Below are 23,755 nucleotides of genomic sequence, written 5' to 3'. Positions count from 1 at the left end.
CCAACAAAAGCCCCTGTCCAGCCCTCCCTGCCCCATACGCTGCACACAGACAGCAAGGCCAGGAGGCTCTGGGAACAGAAGTGGGTGCGAGGCCCTGGGGAAAGTCTGGCTGGGCAGGAGGTCAGTACAGTCCATCTGAGGGTGACAGGTGGCATCACAGGGCCCCAGGGGCCCCACAGGAGACCTGGCAGTCAAGACAGCAGGGGCCAGCTCAGCTTGTGTGCGAATCTCTTTATTGTTTCTCTTCAGAGCCCCTGTAGCAGGGAAGGGGAGGGTGCGGGGAGGTGGGCGCCCCTCCCACCAGCCTGAGACCGCTCTCTGCCTCTCTCCTCTCCTCTCTTCTCCAGCATCTCACCCACTTTCTCTCCTTCTCAATATCCTGCTCCCACCTCCAGCACCTTCGGGGATTCCTTCTTGTAGCCCCTGCTTTCTAAGTCCACCCTGGGCTGGGGAAAGGACAATAAGAGACCACAGGGACAATTTCAAGCCCCCCAGTCTCCACAGGGGCTAGTCCCCCTGGCTACCTGCCTGGCTTTCTCTCTCCTGGGCTGGGAGCTGGGGAGGTCTGCAGGGCTCAGTCCTGGCCCTGCAGTATCCCAATACCCTGCTCTGGGGCTATCTCCAGAGCCAGAGGCTAGTGCCTGAGGTCATAGAGGTGGGAGGGACAGGGCCACTGCTCCAGCCTGGGCTCCATCCAGCACAAGAGCCAGGCTCACTCACTGCCAACAGCCAAGGCTCATGGTTGGGGCCCGCAGAGGTGGCCGGGGCATGCCCTGTGACCAGGCAGGGATGGGATATGTCCCTGTTGGGGACCACGAGGGATGGCCAGTGAGGAGGGGTCAGAGGCTGTGATGGGAGGACTGAGGCTGGGTGTGGTGTCCTGGGATGGAAGAAGGCTGGCTTCAGGGAGCAGTGAGTACAGGGGTGAGGACGGTCTCTGATGGCAGAGGGTCTCTGTCTTTAGAGCACTTCATGCTGCTGCTGTGTGGCCTCACTGACAACCTGGGGAAGAAGAGAAGCCCAGTCCAACCATGTGCTAGCCAGAGAATAGAGCCTCAGCCCGGAGCCATCCCCACCCCAAGGCCGCAGGATCTCTCTTGTCCCACTAGCCAGGGACCTAAACCAGCACAACTGGGTGGAAGACAGTCTCCCCAAACACATCCATAGCCCCCACCAAGGGTAAGGAGCCCAGACAGACCACTCACCTCCCCATCCCGTGTCTCGATGGTCTTGATCATCACCGTCTTCTTGGTATGAACCTCAGAACCCCTTTGCTCAGGGCTGGTTTCTGTAATAGGGTCCATCGCACACTCAGCCTGACCAAGTCCAGGCTGGGCTGTACCAGGGGCTGGGAGTCCATCTGGGGCCACACTGGGCAGAGCCCTAGCAGACCCCAACCCCCCTCCAGACAGGCTTGTTACTTCTTCAAGACTTTAATACCTGTCCTTCAGCCTAGCACCCAGCAGGTTGTTCTTCAGTCCCCAGGGCCAGTCCCATAGTTTAGAGGGTCTCAGGAGCCAACAGATTTGCTCCATGTGCAGGACGGTGCAGGAAGGTAGGGGACCCCTGAGGCCCAGGCTGCACAGCATTGACATTCCCCATACCTCCTAGTTCCTCTCCACCCCCGGGCCCCAGGAGAGCCCTGCACACATTTGTATCCTGGGACTCCCCTTCTTCAAGACTGAACCCCAAAGCCCAGTCTCAAGACACTCTTTAGAGGATCTTACAGTACCCATCTCCCTTTAAGATTTCAGGGCCGGGTGGGGTGGCTCATATCTGTAATCCCAGCAGTTTGGGAGGCCGAGGCAGGTGGATCATGAGGTCAGGAGTTCGAGACCACCCTGACCAACATGGTAAAACCCCGTCTCTACTAAAAAGACAAAAATTAGCCAGGCATGATGGCACGTGCCTGTAATCCCAGCTACTCAGGAAGCTGAGGCAGGAGAATTGCTTGAACCAGGGAGGTGGAGGTTGCAGTGAGCCGAGATTGCGCCACTGCACTCCAGCCCGGGCGACAGAGCGAGACTCCGTCTCAAAAAAAAAAAAAAAGTTTCAGATGAGCAACCTGATGTCTTAATCAAAGTGAGATGGAGCAGGAATCAGTCACTGACTCATTGTGCTGATGGTCAGTCACTTGCCATTCTGTGCCTCAGTTTCCTTACTGAGGACGCAGAGTGAAGTGGTGCCAACCATACTTGCCCTATCATGGCCACAAAGCTATTGATTTGGAAAGTACTGTGCAGTGTGGTTGGGGTTTTCTTGTACTATGAAGTTTTAAATGCAAGACTCATATTTGGTGTCCGTATAAACAACTAACTGAAAAGAGAGGCTCTGAGTTGTGTAGGAAAGGTCAAATGGAGGTCCTTGGTATTAAGAGTTTGGTGTTCACGAATTTCCTTAGCTAGCAACTAGCCTGTGATGAACGTTGTGACTCGGTGGAGCACAGCGTGTATTTTTTCCTGATGGAAATGTACATCGAAGATAGAAAAGCCTTGATCTAGGAAAGGAGAAGCTGCCAAGGACTCCGACTTGCTTTCCTAATGCATCATTATCGTGTGTTTCTCTGCTCTCTGGGGTTGGAAAGCCACCCGATCTGTATATTACTAATGTCAGAATGGCAGAATGCCCTAAGAGCTCGTGCTTTTCATTGTTTGGCTTTGCTAAGATTTGGCTTTTCTTTTCCAACGTGCATCCAACATCTTGCTCCAGCAAACTGGAGGTGTTCAACAAGCAACCAAGGCGGTGCTTGGCAATGTGCCAAACAGACAATGGGCCGTGGGTGCCTTAGAAGGCAGCTGGTATGAGATCCCCCTGAAGCCAGGTCCCCAAGGACACTCCTGCTACTTTCAGAGTTTGGGATTCAGAACAGAGGCTGCTTCCTGATGCCCAATACTCCAAGAAGGTGCAGGGGACATGGTAAATACAATACGATATAATCACATAAAAAGCTCTCTCTGTCATAAGATGCCTCATCCACCTCTACCTAAACTCCCCCACCTACCTGCAGGGGCCCCCTTTTTCTTCCCCAGACTCCAGGTCTGTCCTCCCTGGCCCCAGGGTCCCATCCTCCCTCCTGGCTGGCCTCAGGCAGTGCCCATGCTGGACTCCTGGCCCCTGCAACTCCAGCCTCCGCCTGCCAGCAGACACTCACCTCGGAAGTTGAGGGCAGAGAAGGTTTGGATGGGGAGATTGATCCTAAAAGGGAAGAGACCAAGCCTCCTAAGAGTTAAGAAACCTCCCATCGTTCCCTGAGACTGCCCATCAAGGCTCACCCTGGTCCTTTCTAAACCCCATCCTCAGCTGTCCCAGTCCCATGGACCCCAGCCCTCCCGCCACCCATACTGCTCAAGGCATGAGGTCAAAGGTCAGCTAGAGCTGTCCCAGGAATAGTCTCTTCTGGGAGGATCATTCATTTCAACTGTGACCTACTGGCATGACACCAGGATGTGCAACCCCACGGCGCCCTCCAGAGCACCAGGATTTCCTTCTTGCTTCTGGCACTGAAGGTCATATCAGTAGCAGCTGTGGGTGATATCCATTGCTCATGCTCACCCTCCAGCCAGGCCAGTCTGAGAGCTTACTATTTAGGCCTAATGCTGGGAAAATGTAACATGCCTTTAGCTACCTTCAAAGGCCATCACAAGAAGACGTCATTTTACTAAATCTGAAGTTTCTCTTTATGTGTATACCTATATCTAAACATGTCTTCTGTTTTTTAAAAATTTCAGATATTATTTTTATGAGTATCAGGGGGTACCAGTTTTTGGAGTAATTGATCTGTTTTAAATTGAGGTTAAATTTACATACAGTGCAATGCACAGATCTTTAATGTACAATTCAATGAGTTTTGATCAATGTTCACGTCTGTGTAACTACCAGTCCAAATCAAGATATAGAACATTTCTAGGCCAGGCGCAGTGGCTCATGCCTGTAATCCCAGCACTTTGGGAGGTCAAGGCAGGCGAATTACTTGAGGTCAGGAGTTAGAGACCAGCCTGACCAACATGGTGAAACCTCATCTCTACCAAAAATACAAAAAGTCAGGTGAGCATGGTGGCACACGCCTGTAATCCCAGCTACTAGGGAGGCTGAGACAGGAGAATCACTTGAGCCTGGGAGGCAGAGGTTGCAGTGAGCCAAGATCATGCCACTTGCACTCCAGCCTGTGCAACAGAGTAAGACTCTGTCTCAAAAAGAAAAAAAAAAAAAAGATTAGAACATTTCTGTTATCCCACAAGGTTCCCTGGTGTCCCTTTCCAGTTGTATATTGTTTTCTGTCTAGAGGTGGGTTGCTCTGAGCATGAAGTCTGTGTCTTTTCCTCCGAGCATGTGCGTGTGCTTACGTGTGTGCATGTGTGTGTACACTCATGCCTTTTGTATGCATCTCTTTACCTTCTCTTAGCCTATCCCTGTGCAAGGCTTCTCTCCCTCCCTCTCTCTATCTGCCTCTATCTGCTCCCTCTGTTTCCCGCCTCATCTCTCCCCATTCTGCTTTCATCTCTCCCTTGACTGGCAGTAATATTTTATTATTGGTTGCTGAATATGGTTTTTTGCTACTGGTTCTTAATTCTGAAGGTAGACAAGGGAATACTTATATTTCTCTTTTTATAAACGCTGTTAATTAAATTGCTTTTTACCCAGGTGGCCTTGGTTAATTCTCTGCAATTAATACAGCAGTGGCCTCCTGTATAAAGTTGTTTCCAGGCCGGGTGCAATGGTTCACACCTGTAATCCCAGCACTTTGGGAGGCTGAGGCGGGCGGATCACCTGAGGTCAGTAGTTCAAGACCAGCCTGGCCAACATGGTGAAACCCCATCTCTACTAAAAATTCAAAAATTAGCCAGGCATGGTGATAGGCGCCTGTAATCCCAGTTACTCAGGAGGCTTAGGCAGGAGACTCGCTCGAACCCGGGAGGTGGAGGTTGCAGTGAGCCGAGATGGTGCCACTGTACTCCAGGCTGGGCAACAATAGCGAAACTCCATCTCAAAAAAAAAAAAAAATTGTTTCCATGTCTTGTTGAGGTAGCCTCCTGGGGACAGGAATGTGCCACCCAGCACCACCCACTTCCCCGCTCCGGCTCCTGCCTGGCCCCTCACCGGCTCTCCTCTCCCTCCAGCAGCTTCCGGTAGGTGGCGATCTCCACATCCAGGGCCATCTTCACATTGAGCAGGTCCTGGTACTCGCGCAGGTGGCGGGCCATCTCATCCTTGAGGTGCCGGATTTCCTCCTCCAGGCGCGCAATGTTGTCCTGGTAGCCACTGGCCTCACTGGCAAATCGGTCCTCCAGTTCCCGCATCTGCCTCATCAGGGAATCGTTCTGCAGGAGAGGGGGAACCCAGGTCAAGGAAAGGAAGAGGACACTGGGAGCCCAAAATGAGGAAAGACACAGCTTTGGGGCTGGCAGGCAACTCCAGATGGTCAGGTCCAGGACATGTTGAACCCTGAACTCAAATGAAATCTGTATGTGGACACTCAGAATAAAATAGATAAAAAGGAACATCTGTATTCAGCCTCACAGTCCGCACACAGGCAGATGCCCCAGGAACCCCTGATTCTTTAGCATCCAACTGGAATCCACTTGTCTAGTTTTATCCCTATTGTAGATTTAATTAGATGAAGGCCCAGAGAGGATCTATGATGGGCTCAAGGTCACAAAGTGAGGGTGTGAACTGCAGACAGGAAGGGGCAGGGCCTGGCCAGGTGGGTAGGGACTCACAGTGCCCTTGAGGGCATCAATCTCGCAGGTGTAGGACTGGATCTGGTGTCGGTATTCCATCATCTCCTGCTTGGCCTGGCGCAGGGCATCGTTGTTCTTGTTGGCTGCCTGGGTCAGGTCTGACACCTAAGGGCAGAGAAAGGAGTCCAAAAATGAGGAGGATGCAGGGCACAGGTAGGGATGAGCAAGGGAGCATGGAGCCTCTGGGCTCTCCTCCCATGGATAATGCCACAGGCAGCACATCCAAGCTGGGACTCGGGGGGACGGAGATGCCAGTCCCTGGGTGAGGCCACCCACCTTCGATTTGTACCACTCCTCAGCTTCAGAAATGTTCTTAGCCGCGATAGTCTCATACTGAGCCCGGATGTCCCTGAGGGCGGCAGTGAGGTCTGGCTTAGACATGTCCATCTCCACCTGGACCTGCTGTTCCTGAAGCTGAGCCTGCAACTCACGGATCTCCTGTAGGGCATGGCTGGGCTTCAGTCCCCTCTCAGGGCCCACACAGCACCCTCACACCCCTATTCCCAGCCAGAGCCTCACCCCAGCCCCACTTTCTGGCTGCTTTCCCCATGGCCCAGTGACCCCAGGAAGAGGGGCCAAGGCATACCTCTTCGTGCACTTTCTTAAGGAACGCGATCTCCTCGTTGAGAGATTCGATTCTGCGCTCCAGGTCAATGCGAGCTAGAGTAGCTGCATCCACGTCCTGGGAGAGGCCAAGCAAGAAGGACATAGTCACCACCACCCAGGTAGGGTAGAGCAAGGCCAGAGGCCATGCGAGGGGAAAAGAAGGGCACTCACCGCTCGGAAGGCAGCCAAATTGTTCTCTGCTTCTTCTTTCAACTGAATCTCCTCCTGCAGCCTGGGTGGGACAGACAGAAAGACAGACAGTTGTGGGCGATAAAGCTGGCAGTGGAAACGACTGGCTGGGGGCTGACCAGGGAGTAGGTATGGGACAGAGCGGGAGGGCCTGGCTGCCGGGTAGAGACAGGAGAGAAAGGGAGTGGAGAGGCCCCACCCATCCAGGGAGGGCACAGGAAGTGGCCCAATCTCTGCCCAGGAGCCACACCCTTGAAGTCGATGTCCCCACCAGACTGTGTGACCTCCCTGGGGTTAGAAACTGTGTCTATTTTATCCGCCTCTGTGTTTCTGGTTCCCAGCTCCAGCCTGGCCAATGTAACTGCTCAATTAATATTTATGACTTTGGTGGCAGGAGGGTGACTCTGCTCACTTGGCCTGTCAGAAGTGGGACCAACAGCTATGCTATACTTGCTGCCCTTTTCGTTTCAGGAGGCTGGTGAGGCCAAAGTCAGGTCCTCCCAAGCTGTCTGAGAGCTGTGGCCCCCACCTACTCCCTTTTTCTGCAGCCTGTCTATTCACCTTGTAAAAATACACAGTCTCAGCAAGGCCCCAGGGTCGAGCTCCCTACTCCACCCTTCCTCCCCAGGGCCTCATCACAGCTGAGCTGAGAGCTGTTGCTTTGACTCTGGGCCCTTGCCCTGCTTTCCCTGTCTCCTATCAGCCTCCCTTCTCCCTCTGGCTACACTGCCCTCTGGGCCTCCTGCAGCCCTTCCTCTGCCCATCAACTACCTGACCCCATAAACATCGCCCCAGCATCTTAAAATGCTTTTTAAGGGGGCTGCCCAAATGGCACCGGGTCCCCTAAATTCTTCCATATCCACCCCCTGATCTATGTCCCCAAGAAAACTCCTATGCAAGATGGGATCGCAGGGGGAGAGACCTGGAGGTCACGGCCCCTTGAAACACACGGGTGGAGGGCCCTTTCCCCGCGTGGGGCAGGAGAGGGTCCCGGACCCCGGGAGAAGGCATGTGCTGACAGCGGGACCCCAGCCCCCAGGCCTAGCCTCTTGTGCCCTGCCCGCGGAAAGGGGAGTCTGGGGCGCCGGGCCCTCACTTGGCCTTGAGCCGCTGCAGGTCGTCGAGCAGGTTGTCGCGCTCGACGTCGACGCGGGCGCGCTGGTTAGTGAGCACCTCCACCTGGCGCCGCAGCTCGCGCAGCTCCTCCTCGTAGAGCTCGGCCACTCGCGTCGGCTCGCGGCCCTTGAGCCGGTTCACCTCGGCTGCGAGCGCCGCGTTCTGCTGCTCCAGGAAGCGCACCTTCTCGATGTAGTTGGCGAAGCGGTCGTTGAGTTCCTGCAGCTCCACTTTCTCGTTGGTGCGCGTGGTCAGAAACTCCTGGTTCACCGCGTCGGCCAGAGAGAAGTCCAGCAGCTCGCCCGCGCCATAGGAGGAGGGCGCGCGAGTGGTCCCCAGCCGGCTGGCCCGCAGCGACCCCAGGCCCCCGGCCCCGCCCGACGTGCGCGACACCTGGTACACGCGGGACGTCACCGAGCTGGAGGAGCCCTTAGAGCCGAAGCCCGCCCGCGGGAACACGGGCGAGCTCAGCGGGGAGCCGAGCGGGAAGCCCGGAGCCCCGCCGAAGGTGCGGCGGTAGGAGGACACGCGCTGGCTGGACGAGTAGGCCTGGCTCATGGTGGCGGCGCGGGCGAGGCTGGCGGGCGCACGGAGGAGGCGGCGGGCAGGCGGCCGGCCGAAGAGTGGATGCGGCGAGGGGAGACAGGGCCCCCAGCCGTCTGCACTATTTGTATGCCTCCTGACATCAGCCCCCGCCACCCCTCCCCTGACAGCTGCAGGATCCCGCTGTCCTGCCAGGAAAGGGCGGCCCCTGGCCGTGGGGGCGGGGAGGCCAGCTCCCCCGCAAGAGGCCTGCGCCCCTGAGTCAGCCAGTGGGGGTCCTGTGACAGGCAGGCCTGCCAATCCTTCGCCAGGGCAGCAAGCATGCCTGCAGTCCCCAGGGGGGGGCCTCTTTCAGCCCTGGTTATCTCCTCGTCCTGGCCGGGGAGGGGGTCAGGGGAGACAGCAGAAGAGAGGCTTCCCTTTAGTTTGAGGGCCTCCTTTTTGGTCAAGGAGAGACTTTGGGTCATTTCTTAAAGGGTCAAGGCCTGCTCCCAGGAAAGGCCCCAAACCACCTTGTTCCTAAACATTCTCTTGAAGTTGAAGAGGTTTGGGAGGTCTCAGGCAAAGACCAGCCTGGCTGGAGGGTGGGGGTCTCTAGGCAGGCAGGGAGGGCCGGGAGATGCCTGGCAGGCGGAGGGATCCTAGCCAAAGCCTGCCTGCCATGTATGTCTGCAGGCGAGCTGGCCCTGAGCCTCAGTTTCCCTCTGGACTAGTGCAGGCCCTCTTCCTCCCCCCTACTGTGGATGGCGGGGCCTCAAGTTTATAAACAGTAGGGTGATTTCCAGAAAGGGTCTGATGAGCTTTCAGTTTCCAATTGCTATGTCCACTCCCACCCCCCGCACAGACTTTGTCTGGCTCCTGCCCCCTGGGTCACCCGCCCCCTCCCTGATTCTTCCCCCTACTCACACCACCCACGCCCACACACACCAGGGGTTTGTGTTTTGTCAGGAGCTGCATGTCAACCCAACCATCTCCCTGGCAGCAACAGCTGCCAACCCCAAATACCAGAGTGAGTATTTATAGAGGAGAACGCATCGGCTGGGAAACAAGGCACAGGAGAGGAGCTGTGGGGGGCAGGGGGTACCTGAGGAGGCATGGGTGGGCGTCAGATAATCAAGGAAGGCTAGGGTGACAGCCCCAATCACTTCCCACCCCCTATAATGCTCCAGGACCTCCCGCCCACAAAAATGGAGCCCCACAGAGGGCCTGCCCAACCTCCAAAGCCCCCTCCTTAGTACAGGGCACTTGCTGACCCCTAAGGACATCCACCATTCTCCATGGGCACTGGCTGTGTCTCTACACCTCCACCTGGCACTCCAGGCTCCTCTTGGACCTGACCCTTTTGGAATGCAAACCCTGGAAATACAGCACTCTATTAGGAGCCAGTCACTGGTCCTACCCCAGCCCTGCCATCACCAGCTGGAGGGGTTACTAGTAGGCATGTCCTTGTCTGAGCCACAGCTCAGGGACGTCCTCTCTGAGCCCCAGCTTGTCAGATATAAAGTGAGAATGGTTAGCCTTGCCGTGCTACCCTATAAATGTTTAAAGAGGCTCAGGCCCTACTGATGCATGTAGCAACAATAATACCTTACATGTGCTGATCACCTAGAGTGGGCCAAGCTGCTGAGCACCTCACACCCATGACCCCCAATTCTCCAACCCTAGGAGGTAGGGACTAGCATCATTCCCATTTTATAGGCGGTCTGACCCCACAGCCTGTGCTTTGGCCCCAGGATGGGCGTGAATGTGCCAGGTAAATTGTAAAGGAGGCTTTGTTACTGAACTCTTTTCAAAGCCCTTTCCCATTAAGTGTCTAATTTTCATCCAAGTGACAAGCTTCTGAAATAGATGGGGGAGTTCCAGATATTCTTATCCAGCCCTCGAGTCAGTGCAAGCTGTTGTGTTCTCGTTATTTTTGTGTCTCATCTCCCAGACTGTATGCTTCTGGAGGATTTTGGAGACCATGTGGATCCTTAACACACTCAGGCAACACCATCTTTCTCATTGTCTTTCAAAGTAGCCTGCAAGCTTTCTTTTTCCATTTCCTTATTTTGATGACATGCTGTGCCTCCTCCCCATCCCTCCACCCCTAAAGACCCTGATTCCAGCCAGTCTTATTAATGCATCCCCCTGACTTCAGTGACTGGGTCAAGGAATGGGCCTGGGAATGAGCAGGGCCAATCAGAGACCTTCCCTGGAATTTATAGATGGAACTGGGATTCTTCAACTGGAACCTGTGGAAGCCATGTTTCCTGCCCCCTGGGGGAGTAGGAAGAAAAAGGTCAATATGCAAGACGCAGAGAATGTTGGAGAGGAGGAGTGGGCCAGCCCCCTGGTTCCTGCAGTGCTTCCCTCAACTTTGTGAGTTGAGCTCCCACACTGTCCTTCCTGGCCTTGGGCCAACAAACTTTCTGTTTTTGTTTGTTTGTTTGTTTGTTTTTTGTTTTCATTTAAGGCACCTGGTATTGCTTTGATCACTTACAGCCCCAAGAACCAGATTAATCTTCTGAAGGGGACTCTACATCCATTTCTGTGATGCTACTGGGACAACCTTTCTGGAGCTCTTCTCTATAAATGATCTCCAGACCACATAAGGAAATTGGCCTTTGGACCAGCCCAAGGCCTCAGTTCCTTGGTGAAATGAGGCAGCAAACAAATAAATCATGCCATCTATTGTCTAGTCAAAATCAACAACCACCAGACTTGGCCCCAAACCGCTTGGGACTGTTTTCAAAATTCAGTTCCACCCCTGAGGATTTGCTACCATGGAGGATTGCAAATCAACACCCCAGGCTTGGAAGGCAGGTGAAAGAGGAGCACTCCAAAACATTCTGTGAGCTGGGCAGCACCACTGGAGGGAGAGTTCAGCCTCCTGAGAGGACCATTCAGGATGGGACACACTAAAAATACCGACAGTTTATTTGCATGGGTAGTGTACATGGTACAAAATTCAAGATGTACAAAAAGACATAAAATGAAAAGTAAGTCTTCTTCCCACTTTGACGCCCAGCCACCCCAAACACCGATTCGGAGACAACCAGGTTTTGGTTGTTGTCGGTTCCTTTCAGAGATACTTCATGTACACACAACCACATTTGCTTATGTGGAGCCCCCACTTCTGAATCAATCTTTTTTCAATGACATAGAGCTTAGAGATGGTTCCATTTTAGTACATTGACAGCTAAGTGACTTTTACGTTGTGATAAAATATACATAAAATAAAATTCACCATTTGAGCCGTTTTTTGAAGTGTATAGTTCAGTGGCATGAAGTACATTCACACTGTTGCACAACTATCCCCACCATCCATCTGCAGAACTTTTTCATTGTCCCAAGCTGAAACTCCATATGTATGAAAAATAACCCTCCACCTTCCCCTCCTCCCAGACCCTGGTAAACATCATTCTACTTTCCGTTTCGACGAATTTGACTCTAGGTACTTCATGCAAGTGGAATCATACCATATTTGTCCTTTTGTGACTGGCTTCCTTCCCTTAGCATAACATCTTCAAGTTTCATCCATGTTGTGACATGGGTCAGAATTTCCTTCCTTTTTAAGGCTAAATAATATTCCATTGTATGTATACACCACACTTTGTTTATCTGTTGATGAATATTTGGGTTGTTTCCAACTTTTGGTTATTGTAAATAATGTTGCTATGAACTTTGGCATACAAATATCTGTTCAAATACTTACGTTCAATTCTTTTCTGTAGATACTCAGAAGTGGAACTGCTATATTATATGGTAATGCTATGTCTAAATTTTTGAGGAACTGCCATACTGTTTTCCACAGCAGCTGCACCGTTTTATATTGCTACCAGCAATGCATGTGGGTTCCAATTTCTCCACATCCTGGCTAACACTTGCTATTTTCTATTTGTTTGTTTGTTTTATAATATTAATAGTAGCCATCCTGATGGGTGTAAGGTGGTACCTCATTATGGTTTGTTTGTTTTTTTTTTTTTTTAGAGACAGGGTCTCACTCTGTCACCCAGGCTGGAGTGCAATGGCACGATCATCACTCACTGCAGCCTCAAATTCCTGGACTCAAACGATCCTCCTGCCTCAGTCTCCCGAGTACCTGGGACTACAGGTGCAAGCCACCATATGTGGCTAATTTTTTTACTTTTCTGTAGAGATGGGGTCTCCAAACCTATGTTGCCCAGGCTGGTCTCAAATTCCTGGGGTCAAGTGATCCTTCCACCTCGGCCTCTCAAAGTGCTGGGATTACAGGTGTAAGCCTCCACACCCAGCCTTATTTTGTTTTTTAAAATTAGGGTCTCACTCTATTGCCCAGGCTGGAGTGCAATGGCATGATCATATCTCACTGAGGACTTAAACTCCTAGTCTCAAGCGATCTTCCTGCGTCGGTCTCCCAAAGTGCTAGGATTATGGAAGCAAGCCACCATACCTGGCTGCTCATTGTGGTTTTAATTTGCATTTCCCTAGTGATCAGTGATGCTGACCATCTTTTCATGTGGTTATTGGTCATCCGTATATCTTCTTTGGCAAAATGTCTATTCAAATCCTTTGCCCATTTTTGAATTGGGTTGTTTGGGAATTTTTTGTTGTTGAGTTGCAGGAGTTCTTTATATACTCTGGATATTAATCCCTTATCAGATATATGATTTGCAAATATTTTCTCCCATTCTGTGGTTTCCCTTTTCATTCTGCTGCTAATGTCCTTTGATGCACAAAAGTTTGTAATTTTGATCAAGTCCTATTTGTCTATTTTTTCTTTTATTGCCTGTGCTTTTGGTGTCATATTCAAGAAATCATTGCCAAATTCAATGTCATGAAGCTTTTCCTCTTTGTTTTCTTCTAATAATTTTGTATTTTAGCTCTTATGTTTAGGTATCTTGTCTGTTTGTTGTTGTTGTTGTTGTTGTTGAAACAGGGTCTTGCTCTGTTACCCAGGCTAGAGTACAGTGGTGCCATCATAGCTCACTACAACCTCAAACTCCTGGGATCAAGCGATCCTTCCACCTCGGTCTCCCAAAGTGCCGAGATTACAGGCATGAGCCAACGCACGCCTGGCTGTTTTATCCATTTTGAGTTAATTTCTATGTATGGTATAAGGTAAGAGTCCAGCTTTGTTGTTTTGCATGTGGATATCCAGTTTCTAAGCACCAGGAAAGACTCTATTTTCCCCCAATGAATGGTCTGGGCACCTGGGATGAAAATAATTTAACCACATGTGTGAGGGTTTATTTCTGGGCTCTCTATTATATTCTGTTGGTCCGTATGTCTGTCTTTATGCTGGTACCACACACTGTTTTGATAACTGTACCTTTGTAGTAAATTTTGAGCTCAGAAAATGTGAGTTCTCCATCTTTGTTCTTTTTCAAAAATTTGTGGCTATTTGAGGTCTCTTGAAATTCCTTATGAATTTTAGGATGGATTTTTCTATTTCTGCAAAATGTTGGTGGGATTTTGATAGGGATTATACTGAATCTATAGATCACTTTGGGTAGTAGTGGTATTCTTAACAATATTAAGTGTTCCAGTTCACGAACATGGGATGTCTTTCCTTTGATTTTTGCCTTCTTTGATTTATTTCAGCAATATTTTATAATTTTCAGTGTACAAGTCTTGTGCCTCATTAGTTATGTTTATTGCTAAGTATTTTATTGTTTTTGATGCTATTGTAAGTGCAGTTGTTTTAATTTATCATTGAGATGATCATGTGGGGTTTTTCTTCATTCTGTCAACATGAAGTATGACACTGATTGACTTTTATATGTTGAACCATCCTTGCATTCCAGGAATAGATCCCACCTGATTATAGCGTGTAGTCCTTTAAATTTGCTGCTGAATTTGGTTTGCTAGTATTTTGTTGTGATTTTTACATCAATATGTACAAGGGATATTGGTCTGTAGTTTTCTTGTAGTGTCTTTGTCTGGCTGGCTTTAGTATGAGGATAATGCTGGCCTAATAGAATGAGCTAGAAAGTATTCCTTTCTCTTCTAATTTTTGGAAGAGTTTGAGGACTGGTGTTAGGTTTGTTTGTTTGTTTGTTTGTTTGTTTTGAGACAGTGTCTCACTCTGTCACCCAGGCTGAAGTGCAGTGGTGTGATCATGGCTTACTGTAGTCTCAACCTCCGGGGTTCAAGCAATCCTCTTACCCTCCCACCTCAGCCTCCCTAGTAGCTGGGACCACAGGCATGTGCCACCATGCCTGGAAAACTTTTTAATTTTTTTGTAGACAGGGAGTCTCCCTATGTTTCCCCAGGCTGATCTCAAACTCTTGGGTTCAAGTGATCTTCCTCCCTTGGCTTTTCAAACTGTTGGGAATGCAGGTGTGAGCCACCATGCCCAGCCAGGTGTTAGTTCTTTAAATGTTTGTTAGAACTCACCAGTTAAGCCATCTGGTCCTGCACTTTTCTTTGTTATGGGGTTTTGAGTCATTTTTCTTAACATCTTTATTTGTATTTCACTGCATAGACTTGGTATAATTTATTTGGCCAGTTCCTTATTGATAGACATTTATGTTGTTTCCAGTCTTTTGCTATTATAAGCAATGCTGCTGTGAACATCTTCAGGACACCTTTGAACATAAATTTTGGTATTTTTTTTTTTTGAGACGGGTTTTGCTCTTGTTGCCGAGGCTGGAGTGCAATGCGTGATCTCGGCTTACCACAACCTCCGCTTCCCAGGTTCGAGCGATTCTCTTGCCTCAGCCTCCTGAGTAGCTGGGAATACAGGCATGCACCATCAGGCCTAGCTAATTTTGTATTTTTAGTAGAGATGGGGTTTCTCCATGTTGGTCAGGCTGGTCTCGAACTCCCGATCTCAGGTGATCCACCCGCCTCAGGCTCCCAAAGTGCTGGGATTATAGGTGTGAGCCACCACACCTGGCCACTTTTTTTAAAAAAAATAATGTCACATTATTTAGTGGTCAGGCCTCTTCCTTAATTGATATTGGAAATGGAAAGGTCCACCAGGACAAACGATTTCATTCAGCATTTACCAGAAAAGGGGACAATTTATAAATTTGTGTATGTGGGATGGTGCCTTGCACAGTGGGTACTGACAATAACTTTTGTTAAATGAATTAAGGAAAGAAGTTAGTCCTGCTCTCTGTTTGAAATGTTTCCAGATTATTCAAACCTCAGAGTTTTAGAAGCTTACAGTTGGACCTCAGCAGGTCATGAGGCTGACCAGTCTCATGCTCCCACTTCTCGCTGAAGTCCAAAGTCTTCTTTACTGTGGCTCCAGCAAGCACTTGATCAGCTTGAATCCTTGCAGTCCCTGGAAACTTACTGTCTCTGGACCGCACATTCCATTCCTGAAGAGTCCCTGAGTACCTAACATGTCTCCACCACAGTTCTGCTGTTAGAAAACCTTTCCTTTGCCGGGTGCAGTGGCTCATACCTGTAAACCTGACACTTTGGGAGGCCAAGGAGGGCAGATCACCTGAGGTCAGGAGTTTGAGACCAGCTTGGCCAACATGGCAAAACCCCGTCTCTACTGAAAATACAAAAATTAGCCAGATGTAGTGGCATGGGCCTGTAATCCCAGCTACTCAAGAGACTGAGGCAGGAGAATCGCTTGATCCTGGGGGCATGGAGGTTGCATTGAGCCGAGATCATACCACTTCACTCCATCCTGGGTGAAACAGCGAAACTCCATCTCAAAATAAAAAAAAAAAAGAAGGAAAAGAAAAGAAAGAAAGAAAACATTTCCTTATACTCAAAGCCAGATGATATGTCTCTACTATGCCACATATTCTAACCTGGGAGCCAAGCAGAGCAAGAACCCCCCTTTCACGGATCTGCCCTGCACATATTTGGGGGCAGTGCTCGTGCCTTTTGTAACACTGCCTGTATCGTCACTCTCAGCTTCTCTCCTTTCCCTGACCGATTGAACCAGCAAGACCCAAACTTGTCATGGCCTCTAAGGGCCCCACAGGACTGGCCCTGCCCTCCCTTGTCAACTGCAGCTCACTCACCTCTCCTTCAGACTCCCCTTGCTTCAGCCTCCTTTCTGTTGGGTGAGGCTGCCCAGCTCTCTCCAGCCTCCAGACCTTGGCCTTTGCTGTTCCCTGCTGTCTCCAGAGCATGATATCTAGAGGGCATCAGGATGCCCCGGCAGATCTCTGAACCTCACAGAGGGTTCTCTGGAAGATGAGGGCCCTGGCTCTACCCAGGAGCCCCCAGATTCCATGCATGCCATGGATGGAGGGCAGGTGGCTAGTATGGGTGGATAGCTGAGGTGGCTTGGCTGGCATAGGGCATTTGGATTAGAAAAAACTGAAATAACTCAAAAAGGAGAGAACTGGCCTTTTACCCTGTCTGGGAGAGCATCACTTGCTCTGGGCTCTGGGATTCCAGGTGTGAGGCAGTGTTAATTCCTTCTGCAGTGCGCCCTCCCTCCATAGGCTAATACCCACCCACAGGGGCGCCTTCCGCTCCTTCTTCCAGGGCCCCTCTCCTCCTCTCTTTTTTTCCCAGCTGAGGACCTTGTGCTTCCACCCTGAGCTGGGTTGGGCTAGGAGGCAGCCATTGCATGAGAGAGCCTTGGGGACAGCATGGCAAGGATGAACTCTGGGGGCCTAGGCCCTCATCAACTGTAGCACTAGGTCATTGGCAGGGGGGTGAGGGGGCTGTGGTGGCAGGAGGCACAAGCATAGGGGTCGGGGGTAGAGTGGTCAATTGGAGGCGAAGATATGGGTGGACGTCCTGGGGGTTTACCAGCTAACTTGGTTTACCAAGTCCCTGGCCTCAGCCCTGTTGTGATCCCAATGTGAGAGAGGGGCCAGGTCACCTCTGGGGTCCCCTCAACTTCTGACAACCTGAGACTCTGGGTCCCAGCAGGGGGTGAGAACAATGAGTGGTCTCAGCTGAGTTTTTCTCTTGGGATTCACTGTCTGATGTCCCCCGGCCTCCCTGCCCAGAGCCCCTCCCTCCAGCAGCCCTCTGCCATGCATCCCCATCCCCTCCATTCACCTTCCCCCAGCTGGAGCAGCTGCTTGACCTCCACAGGCTGCTGAGGAGTCGGAGTGACTGTAAAAGGGAAGGAATGTCCAGAGGCGGCTGTTTCTGCCTGATATCACCCGGGGGGAGGCTGGAGAGTTGGGGGCCCAGCCGGGATGGCGTCAGGATTCTCCCTGAAACTCATCCCTCTCCTGGTGCACTGCCTCCTCCCCAGGCTCAGCCAGCAATCCACCCCCCTCCTATCGGCCATGCTCCACATCTTATTGGCTTAACACATTCGGGACATATCCTCCCTCTCCTAACTTTTTCCACCTCCAGCCCCCAGACCCTCTCCTGGGCCCCTTCCTTCACTGGCACCCCCACCTCAATTCTCATCAACCCCTCCTTCATCATCCTCATCACCCCCACACCCCGACCTTGCTCCTTCTCCAAGGAGGGCCCCACAGCCCCGACTCCTGCCCCCTCCTGCCCCACGCTCCTTTTACAGACACAGAGTGCTGTGGACTTTCTGCCAAAGTAGGACAAGTCTGGGGCTAATCTCACCTCCTCCCCAGCCCCCAACTTCTCCCACCAAATAGGACAGCTTAGCCCAGGAAGGAGGATAGGAGGAGAAGCAGGCTGGGCCTCAAGGGGGAAGAGCTCATGAGATGATAGAGATGAAAGGGCTTTGTGGACTCTCAGTACCCTGTAAATTTCAGGTGTTATTCGCCCAGTAAGAGATGACGGGGAGGAGAGGATGAGACAGAAGGGTGGACAGAAGGGAAGGGGGCTTTGGTAGCATTAAGAAAGGTCCCAGGACAGCACAGTGGCTCATGCCTATAATCCCAGCACTTTGGGAGGTTGAGGCAGAAACATTGCTTGAGCCCAAGAGTTCAAGATCAGCCTGGGCAACAAAGTGAGACCTCCTTGTCTCTACAAATTTTTTTTAAAACAATTAACCAGGTATGGTGGTGCATACCTGTAGTCTACTGCACAAGGGAGGCTGAGGCAGGAGGATTGCCTGAACCCAGAAGGTCGAGGCTACAGCGAGCTATGACTGAGCCACTGCTCTCCAGCCTGAGTGACAGAGAAAGATCCCGTCTCTAAAAGAGAAAAAAAAAGAAAACGCCCCAGGGAAGGCTTCCTGATGCATTGGGAGCACATGGCTGAACTGGGGGCCTGTCCTGGACCAGCTCTGAGACAAGCTGTGTGACATTGGACTGGTCACCTCCCCTTTCTGGGTCTCGGTTTATCCTTGCTTAAAGTGAAATATCCTTGGACATACCTCCCTACTCTGGCCCCAAAGAGAGGGTGAGAGATCTGTTTCTTTTTTCTTTTTTTTTCTTTTTTTCCTGAGACAAAGTTTCACTCTTGTTGCCCAGGCTGGAATTCAATGATGCAATCTCCGCTCACTGCAACCTCCGCCTCCCAGGTTCAAGCAATTCTCTTGCCTCAGCCTCCCGAGTAGCTGGGATTATAGGTGCCCCCCACCACGCCTGGCTAATTTTTATATTTTAGTAGAGACAGGGTTTCACCATGTTGGGCAGGCTGGTCTGGAACTCCTGACCTCAAGTGATCCACCTGTCTCGACCTCCCAAAGTGCTGGGATTACAGGCATGAGCCACTGCACCTGGGCCCCTTCTTTCTTTCTTATATTTCAACCTAGATGAAGAAAAGGGGTTGCACCCCCTTCCTTGGAATTCTCTGTTGGCATCTCGGTGCCATCACTCCATTCTCTCTTCTTCCTGATTCATCCCCATTCCTTTCATCTTGCCTCATAGGCTTTTTTGGTTCAGCCCCTCCAGTTTGGTCAGATCCCTGCCCTCCTGGGCCCCTTCCAGGTTTCCTACATCCCTCTGAGGCTGTGAGGCTTTAAACAGGGCCTGAGCAAGCTGGCAATGACCTCACAGGGCCACTATGCACAGCTGCTATTTATAGCCTTATAGGATCATCCTCCTCTTCCTCCAACCAGCTGAGTCACGGTCAGCTTGGGGTCCACTCAGACCCCAGGGCCTTCTCTGCCACTCCAAACCCCAGTCCACCATGGCACCCTGAACTGTTTTTGCTACTGTGCGAGATGCTTTATTCTCTGAACCATCCGAGTACACAATGAAGATGAGTGTTGGGTTCTACACAGTACCCTTTTATGGGCCTTCAGTGTTGTATGTTCTTGTAGCCCAGCCCTTCATCCTTCTGTCTTCTCACACCTGCCAGATAGGCAGCCCATGACCTCAACTCCACTGGACTCTACAGAGGGGTGGGCAAGGGGAGGAATTTGAGAAGCATCTGATAGGCCATGGCCGAGTTCAGATCCTGGGTCTCTCCCACTCCTGGGTTAGTTTCCTCACGTCTCTGAGCCTGTTTCCTCATCTGTGAATGGTAATTACAGCATTGGGTTGTTGGGAAGATTCAATGAGAAACTTATCTGCAAAGCACTCAGCACAGTGCCCAGCACACTTCGAGTGCTCAGTAAGTGCCCGCCATCACGAGTGTTTTTTGTATCCCCTTTTGACCAATAAGGAAACTGGTTCAGTGGGGGCCGAGGACTTGCTCAAGTCCTTGCTTCAGGTCATCAGGTCAAGGCCAAGATTCAGACCCAGGACTGCCTGACTCCAAAGCACTAGCTCTTCCTATGGGCTGTGGTGCCTCTGACAATAACACAGCTACCACTCACTGAGCATCTACTGTATACCAGGCACAGTATTATGGATAGCTGCCATGTAGAATCACTGTCTCTTTAATTCTCACAACACTGAAGAAACTCTTACCCCCTTTTTGGGGCTGTGGATACTAGCCTCAGAGAGGTTAGGTAAGTTTCCTAAGGTTGCACAGCAAGTATAAAACAAAGCCTGGATGAACCCTAGTCAGTCTCCTAGAAGTCCTGCTTATTTCTCTGTGTGGTCTCCAAGGCCTTACCACATACTGATTTGGCAGACACAGCCCTAGGTTCATCCCCTTTTAACTAGGCCCCACCAGGGACTCTCCAGGAAAAAGTCCCTTGTCCAGTATTGGACAAGTCCCTCCTAACATTCTGCTCTGCTCCTCTCTCCAAAACCCTTGCCCTCCAGAGAGGGTCTGGGCATGGAGGGGGAGGTTGTCAGGGAGTCAGGCCCCATTGACAGAGGAGTCCGAACTTTAGCCACAGGAAAGGCGGGTGGGGAGGACACTGGACATTTCCCATCCGAGGGATAAAGAATCCAGTGGGGGCCCCTCTGCCCTATGCCACTCACAGGCTAGTCAGGCACGGGGCTCCCCACAGGCTACAGAGGCTCCCCTCAGTCCACCTTGGCCCCAGACTGCCCCCAACCGGCCTGGGAGCAGCCTCGGGTAGCAGCATCCACACCTCTGTCCTGGAGAGGCTGCCAGGAGGACTGAGACCAAAGTCCAGGCTTGATCTGCCGCCTCAAATTTCCAAAAAGATTCTGGGGTCCACTGCCAGCCCCTGGGGATTCCCACTGCCCCAGCTCGTGAGTACCAGATGCTCCCAGAGTGCATCAGGAATGTCCCAGATACACTTCCCTTCCCAATTAAAGATGCCCAGAGTTACAATTTGCTGAAAACAGAGTGCTGGCCTTTCTCCCCACCCACAGCAGTCAGAACGGTATACCCCAACCATCCCAAAGGGCCCTCCTAATGCCCCCACCTCACCTAGCCTCAAAGAGATGGGGCAGGTGCTCCCTCTGCCCTCTCCCAGGTGCCCCAGCCACCCTGGGTACCGGAATAGACCACTGACAGCCTGCCCTTGGAGCTGGGAGGGGCCACAGCCGGTGCTGCCACTCAGGCTGGGGGAGGGATCGGGCAGAGAGGAGTGGGCAGGGTGGTGCTGGGACTGAGAGGGTGCTGGAGGGCTCCAGGCTGTTTCCAGCAGATCCTCTGTGCTGTGCAGTGAGCTCCCACCAACACCCTACAAGCAATAGTGCCCCCCACTCCCCGGCCAGAACAGGGCTTGGAGCTCCAGGCACCAGCTCAGAATGGGGCTGAATCTATGCTCCAACTTCTCCCAACCTCTCCTCTTCTCCTCTGGGACTCCACGCCAGCCCCAGCCCCATCTAAGTGAGGAGGCCCTTATTTGGTGACCCCACATTCTAGCTTTTTGGTGTTGAGAGGGCTTCCGGCCTGGACTAGGATCCCTGCCCCCACCCCTAGGTCCCAGGCTGCCTCTCCTGGCCTTCCAGCTGCTGGTCCTGTGCAGTTCCCTTCTTGGACACCTCTCCCAGGCCCAGGCCCGATTTAGCTCCTTTAATCTTCCCGGTAACCCAATCCGGCCATTTCCTGAGCACGCACTGCACTTCCCAAATGGCCCTTCCCTGGAGAGTGGCCGGGGCAGGGTGGCCTCAGCTCTTCCCTGGACTGAAGCACCACCTACCTTCCTGCCCCAACATTCTACTCCTCTCTTTTTCCCCACCCCAGGGCGTCTGGCTCTGCAAGCCTCTGTTCTGCTGTCCCAGCCTCTAAGTAGCCCAGGCCCGAGGCCTGAGCCCCCATCTCCAAGCCCAGCCCAAGTCCTCACCTGGTGCTTTCCTGCTTCCCGGCTTTGGTTGCTCGCACTTTTCCTCTGCTTGCAACACCCTCACCTTCACAGGGCATTTCTGTTTCTTCCTTTCTTTTTTTTTCTCCCGAGATGGAGTCTTGTTCTATTGCCCAGGCTGGAGTGCAGGGGCGCAATCTCAGCTCACTGCAACCTCTGTGTCCCAGGTTCAAGCAATTCTCCTGCCTCAGGCTCCCTGGTAGTAGGGATTACAGGCACCTGCCACCCACACTCAGCTAATTTTTATATTTTTGTAGAAACAGAGTTTTGCCATGCTGGCCAGGCTGGTCTCAAACTCCTGACCTCGGATGATCCGCCTGCCTCTGCCCCCCAAAGTGCTAGGATCACAGGCGTGAGTCACTGCGCCCGGCCTGCTCATGCTTTTCCTCTGCCTGGAACACCCTCACCTCCACAGGGCATTTCTTCCAGTGCAGTGCTTACCATCTCCCTCTCATGGCCAGCTCCAGCCTCATTTCCCAAGTTCTTCTCAGAGCCCAGAGTAGCTTGGAGCCCAGACTGGAACCAAACTACCAGAGACCCTGATCCCAGCTCTTCCTCGTTGTGTGACCTTGGGCAAGTTGCCTTCCTCCTTGTGTCTCCATTTCCTCCTCTGTAAATGAGGGTGATAACGTATTTCTCAGAGGGCGCCTATGAGGATTCATTGAGTTCCTTGATGTAAAGTGCTTTGAATAGTTCTGGGGACATAGTAAGTGATATTTAAATGTTAAATGAAAATTATCTTTCCCTGCCTTGTATTACTATGACTTTATTTCCTCCAAGTTAAGACACCATGAATTGTGAGACACTTCATTTATTTAATAACATCATTTCAAGGGAAAAAAGAAACATTACCATGTAATGTACAAATTATAAGTCATCTTCCTATTTCAGAATGTGTAAGTTGTTCAGGAACAATAATATTTGTGTGATGTGTGCGTCTTCCTGCTTATAAGAGAGTCCTCATTTCAGCCTTGTGTGCACTTATTACTTATGGTCAGTGCCCAAGGGCTTGAGTTCAAGTCCTTACTCCCAAATTTTATTTAGCTAAGCAATCTTGGGTAAGTACTTTCACTTCTTTAAGCCTTGATTTTTTTTCCTAGGTAGCCTAAGTAACTCACAACAGTTGTAGTGAATATTAAGCAAGTTCATATATACACGCACATATATATATATAAAGTGTTTAGCGCCATATTGGATATTCAACACAAAAGCGCTATCATTATGGTGTTGATTTTGAAACGTTTGTTGAATTGAATCACACATCTCCAAAGACCTGGGACACCGAGACGATCTGGTATCTCATGGTCCAAGTGCCCTCCAGTGGCCATAAGGGGAAGCTGCAGGCTTCCGATGAACTTGGGGGAGCCCTTCCTTAGCCAGCTGGGGAAATAATTCAGCCACGCCCACCCATAGTCAGGCTTACCCAGTTTTCCTGGAATTCTTCACATTATATTTCCTTTTACAAAGACCTTAAAGGGCTTCTAAAAAGTAGGATAAGAGACTAAAAGGCAGAGCTTTAGCCCAGGAAGGCTGTAGCCTGGCCATACACTATCCTCAAAGCCTGTAGGCCCAGGGCCCAGGCAGGCGGGCAGGCAGGATGGTGAAATGCCATGCCGAGCATCACTTCTCCTCTGACCCAGACACTGTGGATCTGTATTATGAGAGAACTCGCTTGCCCACATCCAGAAATCTAGCAGAAAACAGCATTAGCCCATTCTAAGAATCTGCATCCATGCTTTGACATATTTGTCATTTGTTTACTCATGCACTCCTTTCTTCCATTGTTCCTTCATCCATCAATATTTATTGAATACCAAGCTTGGCAGCCTCACGTCCTAGGTGCTGGGGGTTAAAAAGATCAATTTAACACAGACACAAACACGGCCACCAAGAGTTGTTCATAATGTCCCAGACACCACACGCAGAGTTAATCCTTGTATTCGAGTGTTTACAGCTTCTCTGTGTGGCTGAGGGGGCGGGGGGGGGCACAGGCAGAGAAGTGAACATCAGACCCAGGCTGCCTGATTTCCCCCGACGAAACGTATCCATCATGGGAGCTTTGTCTGGCTAGGTCAGGGAACTGACTTCTTCCTCCTGGGCCACACTGCTACTCTGA

At 51.2% G+C, this 23,755-nt stretch overlaps 1 protein-coding gene across 1 annotated transcript; it reads right to left on the bottom strand.

The window, feature by feature from the left end:
* Positions 1-214: 214 nt before the first annotated feature.
* On the bottom strand, positions 215-8,386 carry DES (desmin). Its single transcript, XM_023221911.1, has 9 exons — positions 7,630-8,386; positions 6,516-6,576; positions 6,325-6,420; positions 6,015-6,176; positions 5,718-5,843; positions 5,098-5,318; positions 3,152-3,195; positions 1,206-1,288; positions 215-1,002 (listed from the first exon to the last, which is right to left on the bottom strand). The coding sequence occupies exons 1-9, from the start codon at positions 8,205-8,207 to the stop codon at positions 961-963; spliced, it is 1,413 nt and encodes a 470-aa protein (XP_023077679.1). The 5' UTR covers positions 8,208-8,386; the 3' UTR covers positions 215-960.
* Between the last annotated feature and the right edge of the window lie 15,369 nt (positions 8,387-23,755).

Source organism: Piliocolobus tephrosceles, chromosome 11, assembly GCF_002776525.5.
Source record: "Piliocolobus tephrosceles isolate RC106 chromosome 11, ASM277652v3, whole genome shotgun sequence".
In the NCBI taxonomy this organism is placed as follows: Eukaryota; Metazoa; Chordata; class Mammalia; order Primates; family Cercopithecidae; genus Piliocolobus; species Piliocolobus tephrosceles.
This window is presented reverse-complemented; position numbering and strand designations above follow the sequence as displayed.